Consider the following 10,459-nt stretch of genomic DNA (forward strand, 5'->3'; position numbering starts at 1 on the left):
CACAGTACCACCAGCCACATCCACACCCCCACCCCAACCAATCAACACCCCCCAAGTCAACCATGCCCACACCCCATTTAGAACACCTCAGATCAGACCTATGCCCCTCCTGCCCACCCCATGCACCCCACCCCCGCAAAGAGGGCCTGAACATGGGGGGCCTCAACACACATACGCCCAGGCCGTGAGTAGGAAAACAGGCCCAACCCCCACTCTTACACTAGCCCAAGCCAATGGCATGTACCAGATGCTCAGCAGGCTCTTCTCACAATTACTGGCCTGAAGCCAAACCACACGACTAACATTGGACACTTTATGGAACACAAAATCTTCACCATCTCATCCTGGAATATCCAAGGCCTGAGGTCATCTCATCCTGGAATATCCAAGGCCTGAGGTCATCTCATCCTGGAATATCCAAGGCCTGATGCCATCTGCCTTTGGCTTAAAGAGCAGGAATCTGGACTTCATCAAAGAAATCAGAAATACAGACATTGTCATCCTACAATAAACCTGGTATAGAGGAGATGGACCCACTGGTTTCCCTCTAGGTTACAGAGAGCTGGTAATCCCATCCACCAAACTACCAGGTGTGAAACAGGGAAGGGACTCAGGGTGTGTGCTAATTTGGTATAGAGCAGACCTAACTCACGCTATTAAATTAATCAAAACAGGGACATTTTTCATCTGGCTAGAAATTCAAAAGGAAATGATCTCAACAGAGAAAAATGTCCTCATGTGTGCTACCTATATCCCCCCACTAGAATCCCCATACTTTAATAAAGACAGCTTCTCCATCCTGGAGGGGGAAATCAATCATTTCCAGGCCAAGGGACATGTACTAGTCTGTGGCGACCTAAATGCCAGAACCGGACAAGAACCTGACACCCTCAGCACACAGGGAGACAAACACCTACCTGGAGGTGACAGTATTCCCTCCCCCATATGCCCCCCTCGGCACAACTACGACAATATAACCAACAAAAACGGGTCACACCTCCTGCAGCTCTGTCCCACGCTGGGTATGTACATAGTCAATGGTAGGCTTCGAGGGGACTCCTATGGTAGGTTCACCTATAGCTCATCTCTTGGCAGTAGCACTGTAGACTACTTTATCACTGACCTCAACCCAGAGTCTCTCAGAGCGTTCACAGTCAGCCCACTGACACCCCTATCAGATCACAGCAAAATCACAGTTTACTTGAACAGAGCAATACTCAATCATCAAAGCCAAAGGAACTGAATAATATTAAGAAATGCTGTACATGGAAGGAAAGTAGTGTGGAAACCTACCAAAAAATTATTAGGCAACAACTAATTCAGTCCCTTTTAGACAATTTCCTGGACAAAACGTTTCACTGTAATAGTGAAGGTGTAAACTTGGCAGTTTCTCAGCTTCACCATCAAATCAAAAAATTTCAAGCAGACAACCCAAGAAAATGAACAACAATGACAGATGATTTGATGAAGAATGCAAAAACCTAAGAAAGAATTTGAGAAAGCTATCCAACCAAAAACATAGAGACCCAGACAACCTGAGCCTTTTGGGGAAATGCTGTTTTGGCCTGAGCGGGTCTTAGTGGAGCTTAGCTCCAGACCTGCTGACGGGGTTAAGAATGGAAGGCTTTGGGCCTGAGCTGTGGACAAATAAACCAGTTGTACTTCTGATCAACGGCCCACATGTTTCACCATGCTGCAGGGATTACTACACTACTGAAAAGATTATCATGACGCTTTTGTTTTTAATAAGACCACATTATGAAGCCCTTACTACATAGACATATGTCTTTTACGGCTGCTATGTCAAATAGGGGTACCCTCCCTGGTCCCTACCCACACATCTCTGTCAGAACAATAATGTAAAGCCTGATATACAGTATAAGAGGCCAGATTTCCTCGAACAGATCTGCCTGACTTCTGCAGCATTATATTGTAAATATGAGGTCATATGAGTATGAATTTAAAAGAACCATCTTTCAAGGTTATTGTTGGTTATTACTGTTTGTTCTTCTTTAGGCCATGTAATTGAGTTTGAAAAAGCCTTTGGTAAGACATTAGTGTTGGTTCAGAGGCAAACTCACTATTGATATGATTGTGATTGAATTACCTGGATGTTCTAAAGAGAGAACCATGCTGGCCGTTTGGGATTTGATATGATTCGTTGCATAAAGCGAACAAACTCATGTTATTAGATTTGTGAAAGTATAGCGAACACAATTCTAAATGCAACGTGTAAAGTGTTGGTRCAATGTTTCATGAGCTGAAATAAAAGATCCCAGAAATGTTCCTCACGCACAAAAAGCTTATTTCGCTCAAATATTGTGCACAAAACATTGCTGTTAGTGAGAATTTCTCATTTGCAAAGATAATAAATCCACCAAACAGGTGTGGCATATCAATAAACTGATTAAACAATATGATAATTACAAAGGTGCACCTTGTGCTGGGGGGAAACAAAAGGCCACTCTAAAATGTGCAATTTTGTCACATGCTACAGATGTCTCAAGTTTTGAGGGAGCGTGTAATTGGCATGCTGACTGCAGGAATGTCCACCAGAGCTGTTGCCAGATAATTGAATGTTAATTTCTCTACCATAAGCCACCTCCAACATCATTTTAGAGAATTTGTCAGTACGTCCAACCGGTCTCACAACCGCAGACCACGTGTCAACACGGCAGCTCAGCAGCTCCACATTCGGATTCATCACCTTCGGGATCATCTGAGACCATCTGAAACTGTGGGTTTGCACAACTGAAGAATTTCTGCACAAACTGTCTGAAACCGTCTCAGGAAAGCTCATCCGAGTGCGCTTCGTCCTCACCTGGGTCTTGACCTGACTGCAGTTTGGCGTTGTAACCSACTTCAGTGGGCAAATGCTCACCTTCGATGGCTGCTGGAGAAATGTACTCTTCACGGATGAATGTATGGTGTCGTATGCGACGAGCGGTTTGCTAATCTCAAAGTTGGGACTTTCCAGCAACTTCACACAGTCATTGAAGAGGATTGGGACAACATATTTTAAATTGTTGCATGTTGCGTACTGTATATATTTTTGTTCAGTGTAGTTTCATTTGTATTTGGTAAAGGGCCAGTGGCAGTGGAAGTGTTTTGGGGCGATGGAAGGGAAGCAGCCAGAGGAAGGCTACAGAGAGTGGGGGATGGTTGTTATGTTACCATATATGTGTTTAGATGTGATAGCCACATTGGGTCACCTATTTCTAGAGTGTGATCTGCATGAATGATTCCAGATTCTACTCTGTTAACGCTTTAGGGGACATTAGTAAACTGATCCTACAGTATGCACAATGACGAACACACAGGCACACACACCATAATTCACATGCTCAATGTACTGTATGTTTACAGAATTAGACACATGCCATCAACAGACAGTAATTCACATATGATTCCAGCTGTAGCGTTTATGTCTATGCCTTGTTAAATCTTCCTCTCCCTCTGGATCTTCTTCTCCAGGCAGGAACGCTGGACTCCAAGGCCCAGTCGGAGATCTCGTCACAAGGCGGAGGTAATGGACACAGGGGCACCCCTCATGGAGTCAAAGTGACTGGAGACAGGAGGGGAGGTGGGGGAGGAGGAGGCGGCAGTGTGGGATACCAGTACCCTTACACCACCCTCTGTAAACCTCCTCCGGACACCAACATGGTGGACTGGGCCAGTAAGAACCTGAACCTGCACACCCAGGGCCTGTTCCGCCGCCGCGTSTCCATCGCCAACATGCTCTCCTGGAACCGGGGCTCCATCAAGAAGCCCATGCTGATCACCAGCGACCGCACCGTCAAGAAGGAAGCCTGTGAGATGTTCAAGCTGATTCAGAGCTACATGGGGGATCGTCCGGCCCGGCTGGAGCGCCGTCACACCGCCCTGCTGGTGGTCACTAAGTGCTGGGGAATGCAGGCCCTGAGGGATGAGCTGTACGTCCAGCTGGTCAGACAGACCACTGACAACCTGAGCCTGAGGAGCCTGGAGGCCGGCTGGGAATTCATGGCCATCAGCCTGGCCTTCTTCTCCCCCTCGCCCAAGTTCAGAAGCTACCTTGAGGGGTACATCCAGACACACCTGGAGCCCTCCAACGACAAGAAGAGTGAGTGGCAAAACTGCTTCTATTGATAAAAATGTTTGTACTATATATATACAGTACATCTATGAATCTTTTTCTGTGTTTACCATGGATTATGGGTTGGTGAAGGTTGTTTTCCTGTAGCTGGTYGTTTTGGAATAAATATGATTTATTTGTTTGATTAGACTTGGGTGCATCCAGAGGTGTGTTTATGTATCCGGTATTCCCGTGAGTTCAAAAACAGACAGTTGATATTGGTTTTCCAGCTATTATTATCTGGGATTCGGGCCAGATCAAACAGGATGCAGCACTGGAAAAGTGAGACAAAAAAAAAAAAAATGGAGTGGGAGTAGGGTCAAAGTTGAGAGAGCCCAGCACAAAACACCATCATCTGTTTTTCAGACCTAGACACTGGGGAGAGCGTTATTGCGACAAATCTTTAATCAAAAGAACATTTTGTCTTTCCGTCCTCCTCACCACTTCATTTACAGTCATGCAGCACATTATGGAACAACAGGACATGAAGACCAAGAAGAATTCAAAGTCCCGGAAGAAGAGGAAGCAGAACAGCGAGGAAGAAGAAGAGGGTGAGTTTTACTACAGTAATACTTGTTCACTACAGTAATACTTGTTCACTACAGTAACACTTGTTCACTACAGTAACACTTGTTCACTACAGTAATATTTGTTCACTATAGTAACACTTGTTCACTACAGTAACACGTGTTCATTCACAGAAGAAAAAGAGGGAGGAATAACAGTTGAATTAAATTGATTTGGGTAAAAAACATATACAAAAATATGTAGAATGTGTTCCTAGAGGATAGCAGTTACAAGTATTAATGAAAACACTTGATCCAAAGTAGTCCTCACAGTGTCCCCATCTTACAGCCGGCAGGCCGACACTCACAGAAAATATTCACCTATGATCACACTTTATTTGGATAGTCCGGATTTTCCATTAGTAGATGCTCCACAGATAGTTTGTTGATAGTCATACTATCTGTTGATAAGCAACTGGTTGCTAAGGTTACGGTTAGGTTTGAATAAGAGTTGGAGTAAACGTTTAGATTAAGTGTTAGGGTTAAGTTTATGGTTAGGATAAGGGTTAAGGTCAGGGTTAGCGCTAAGGTTATTTAGTTATTTGAAATGTTACTGATAGTCTGTACCAACGTATGTTTCTTTCTATATGAGATTGACAATTGAAGGTATTGCACACATTCACATCAGTACTAGACTCTTTAAATAAGATTAGCAGAACCACACAAAGGAGCCTTGAGGAACAAAAGCTGGGGTAACGTGTTTCCCTCTGTGCTTTATCTCTGTTGCCCAGCTGGGCAGGCTGGCACACACACACACTGCCAGGCAGGGATTAACAGGCAGATAGCCATGTTATAGGAGTGATCATCCCTGGCCCTGTCTCCTCCTAACCCTCTGGCCTAAAGAGCATGAGTAATGCTGTCCAGGCCATGGCTGAGGGGACCTCTCTGTAGAGTGAGAGGAGACACCACCTTCATATAATCAATAAGAGACACCATACCTAGGACATCATATAAGTACTACACTAACCTGGACTCAATAAGACACCGCACCACTACCTAGACTCAATAAGACACCACTACCTAGACTTCACATAAGATAGACACCACTACCTAGACTTCAATAAGAGACACCCGCATACCTAGACTCAATAAGAACACCAGCTTAACCTAGACCATAGACACTCGACTCAATAGAGACAGCCATACCTAGACTCAATAAAGAGACACCACTACCTGAACTCAAATAAGAGACACCACCTTCACCTGACTCAATAGAAGAACCATACCTAAGACTCAATTAAAGACAACACCACTTAACCTAAGAATCAAATAAAGAAGACAAAACCACTACCTAGGACTCAATAAGAGACACCAAACATAACTGACGACTCAATAAGAGACACCACTACCTAGACAATACAAACAATAGAAAAGAAACACACTACCTAACACTACATAAGAGACACCACATACCTAGAACTCAATAAGAGACAACACACAACCTGGACTCAATAAGAGACACCACTACCTGGACTCAATAGAGACACCCACTACCTGCTCAATAAGACGCACCCTACCTAGACTCAATAAACACACTACCTAGACTCAATAAGAGAACACCACCTACCTGGACTCATAAGAGACACCACTACCTAGACTCAATAAGAGACACCACCTTGCTAGACTCAATAAGAGACACCACCTACCTGACTCAATAAGACACCACTATCCTGGGGAACGTCAATAAGAGACACCACTACCATGGACTCAATAAGAAGCAACACCTACCTAGACTCAAATAAAACACCACCTACCATGACTCAATAAGAAGAACACCACTACCTGACTCAATAAGAGACACCACTCCTAGACCTCAATATAACACCAACCTACCTAGACTCAATAAGAGACACCACCTTACCTAGACTTCAATAGAGACACCACCTACCTAGACTCAATAAGAGACACCACTACCTGGACTCAATAAGAGACACAACCATACCTAGGACTCAATAAGAGACACCAACTTTAGACTCATACAGAGACCACCTACCTAGACTCAATAGATACACCAACTGCTAAGCTCAATCCGAACATCCACACCTAGACTCATATAGAGACACCCATACTTGCTAGCTACTCAATACGAGACACACTTACCTAACTCATAAGAGACACATTCTAGACTCAAGTAGAACTCCACATACCTGGACTCAATAAGAGACACCACTACTGGACCCATAATGGGATACTACACACTACCACTCAAATAAGAGACACACCTACCTAGACTCAAGTAAGACACCACACTACCTAGACTCATAAGAGACACCAACTTTGCTAGACTCAATACGAGACACACTTGCTAGACTCAATAGAGCACCACTTGACTAGACTCAATAAGAGACACACCTACTAGACTCAATAGAGGACACACCTACCTAGATCAAAGGACACCACTACTGTAGACTCAATAAGACACCATCTTCTAGACTCAATAAGAGACACCACTACCTAGATCAATAAAGACTCACCTTGCTAGACTCAATACGACACCACTTGCTAGACTCATAAGAGACACCACCTACTAGATCATAAGAGACACCACACTCTCGAGACTCATTAAGAGACACCACTAACCTAGATTCAAATAAGAGACACCACCTTGCTAGACTCAATACAGACACCAACTTGCTAGATCAATAAGAGACACCCTTACCTAAACTCAATAAGAGACACCAACTTACTAACTCAATAAGGACACCACTTCCTAGTCAATAAGAGACACCACTTACATAGACTCAAAAGAACACCGACTACCTTTAGACTCAATAAGAGACACCATACCTAGACTTAATAAAAGACACCACTACCTAGACTCAATAGAGACACCATCTTCTAGACTTCTAAGAGACACCACTACCTGACTCAATAAGAGACACCACTTGCTTAGACTTCAATAAAGACACCAAATACCTAGACTCAATAAGACACACCACCTACCTAGACTCAATAAAGCCAGACCTAGTAGCCTACCTCCAAGACTCAAATAAGAGTACACCCACTACCTAGACTCAATAAGACATCACCACTTACCTTAGACTCAATGAAGACACACTACCTGGAACTCACATAAGACACCACTACCTGGACTCAATCAAGAGGACACCACTACCTGACTTAATAAGAGACACATACTCTGAGCTCTAATAAGAAGCACCACTTAGACCTCATTTGAGGCCGCCACTCCTTAGGAATCAATAATAGAGACACCACTACCTATCACATCACACAATAGACACCACTACCTGGACTCAATAAGGAACCCACTACCTGGACTCAATAAGACGACACTACCTAGACTCAATAAGAGACACCACTACCTAGACTCAATAGAGACACCACTACCTAGACTCAATAAGAACACCACTACCTTGACTCATAAGAGCACCACTACCTAGACTTCAATAAGAGGCACATCCTTCTAGGACTCATAGAGACACCACTACCTAGAGCTCAATAAGAGACACCACCTACCTAGACTCAATAAGAGACTACACTGACCGGACTCAATAGACCCACTACTAGATGTCAATCCAAATAGAAACCCCCTAACCTCAACTCTATGACTCAATAAGAGACAACACTCTAGACTCAATAAGAGAACACCCTGCTAGACTCAATAAGAGACAACCACTACCTGACTCAATAAGAGACACCACTACCTAACTCAATAAACAACCACTACCTGATCAATAACACCACTACCTGACTCAATAAGACACCACTACCTAGAATCAATAAGAGACACCACCTACCTAGACTCAATAAGAGACACCACTACCTAGACTCAATAAGAACACCATACTAGACTCAATAAGAGACACCACTCTTGCTAGACTCAATAGAGACACCACTACCTAGACTCAATAAGAGACACCACCTACCTAGACTCAATAAGAGACACCACTACCTTAGACTCAATAAGAGACACACTACCTGACCAATAAGAGACACCCACTATCCTAGACTCAATAAGAGACACCACCTACCAGACTCAATAGAGACACCACTACCTAGACTCAATAAGAGACACCCAACCTACCTAGACTCAATAAGAACACCATACCTGACTCAATAGAGAACCACACCTACAGACTCAATAAGAACACCACCTACCTAGACTCAATAAGAAGACACCACCTCCTAGACTCAATAAGGAGACAGCCAACTACCTAGGACTCAATAAAGAGACCACATCCGACCTAACTCAATAAGAGAACACCACCTACCTAGACTCAAATCAAGAGGGACACCCACTCTACACAGACTCATAGAGACACCACCTACCTATAATAAGAGCACACCTACCTAGACTCAATAAGAGACACCACCTACCTAGACTCAATAAGAGACACCACCTACCTAGACTCAATAAGACACCACTACGTAGACTCAATAGGAGACACCACCATCCTCACATACTGTACGTATAGCAGAACCCCAAAAAATCTTTGTCACATGCTTCGTAAACAACAGGTCTGTGTGAGAGTGTTTTCACGGGTATGGATAAAGGGGAGGAGGGATTGGATGGGGATGGTCGTTGGAATGTTTTGAAGGGGGAGAGGTGGCATCGTTGTGGGCTTCACCAGCTGCCTCTCTGGGCCCAGGCTGCTGAGTGGGCATTGTTCTGGGCGCCAGTTTGGGGCCTCGGATCCAGCTCTTCATCAAAAGAGGAGAAAGAGGGCGTAGGGGGTTTGTTTTGGTAGTGTCCGATCTCTCTGTGGCACGTTTAAGAACGTGTGGCTGACAATGGGGCCGGCCCATGGGCCTCAGACAGGCTGGGAAGACCTGGGCAGCCAGGCATTGTGGTGGCAGCAGTGGGTGTCCTGGAAATGAAACAGTGAGCCAAGCCCAGTTAAGCCKCCAGTACAAGGGGAGCGTGGGCCAGAGGAGTGGAGTGGCTGGGGCCTCTTCTCCTCTCTGTGGAGGAATAAAGGTTGGCCGTTACACCACCAACTATTTGTATGCAAATAGTCTCTGTTTCCTCTGTATCTTTTCTCTGGCCCTGGCTGGCCCTGTTTAGCGTGGGATCGCTGGATCCCATTTGACACTCAGCTGAGGTTTAGGCCACAGACACAAACAGGCTGCAAGTGGAGAGTAATGAAGAGACTGTTGATCTTTTATGTCACCTGCTTTATAGATGCCCCCCATCCCCCACATCAACTCCCTAGTTCTCTGTCTGTTTTTTTATGCATACAAACACATTTACAGCCATGGTAACAGACTCATACACACACATCCATGTAGCCCCCCTGTCCTCTCTCTGTCTTCTTGTGGTATCACATAGGGATTACGACCCACAGGCAGTGGAAAGTCAACACAGGATTCTCTCTGTCTCTCAGAGCCTTAATAACAGTCTCAGAGGTCTTAACCGTGGTGCTCAGTGGTACAAGCCAGCCCTCTACCCTGCCTGGGCTATYTGCCTCAGTAACATCATCTGACACATAAGAGGGGAAATCAGTCCACTGCTCCCACATGCTTGTCATTCCAACCCTAACAACACAGGAGAAGGAAGGAATGGGGGATGCTCAGGAAGGAGGAGAGAGAGAGTAATGCTCAGGAAGAAGGAGAAAGAGAGAGAGAAAGGAGTGAGAGCAAGAGGGTGGAATGCTCAGGAAGGAGGAGAGAGAAGGAATGCTCCGGAAGAAGAGAAGAAGAGAGAAAGAGAAAGAGAGTGAGAGCAAGAGGGTGGAATGCTCAGGAAGGAGGATAGGAGAGGAATCCTCAGGAAGAAGGAGAAAGGGGAAAGATGAGGAGAGCAGGAGAGAATAACAGT

The 10,459-nt window shown here is 44.7% G+C and overlaps 1 protein-coding gene across 1 annotated transcript in view; it reads left to right on the top strand.

Annotated features, from left to right (window-relative positions):
- Positions 1–10,459, top strand: part of LOC111976837 (rho GTPase-activating protein 39) — a 50,295-nt gene that overhangs the window by 23,161 nt on the left and 16,675 nt on the right. Inside the window, exons 3-4 of the mRNA XM_024005989.2 lie at positions 3,475–4,102; positions 4,570–4,665. Of these exons, the coding sequence (XP_023861757.2) occupies positions 3,475–4,102; positions 4,570–4,665 (724 nt within the window). The remainder of the gene's footprint in view (positions 1–3,474; positions 4,103–4,569; positions 4,666–10,459) is intronic.

The sequence above is a fragment of the Salvelinus sp. IW2-2015 genome, linkage group LG17 (genome assembly GCF_002910315.2).
Source record: "Salvelinus sp. IW2-2015 linkage group LG17, ASM291031v2, whole genome shotgun sequence".
Lineage (NCBI taxonomy): Eukaryota > Metazoa > Chordata > Actinopteri > Salmoniformes > Salmonidae > Salvelinus > Salvelinus sp. IW2-2015.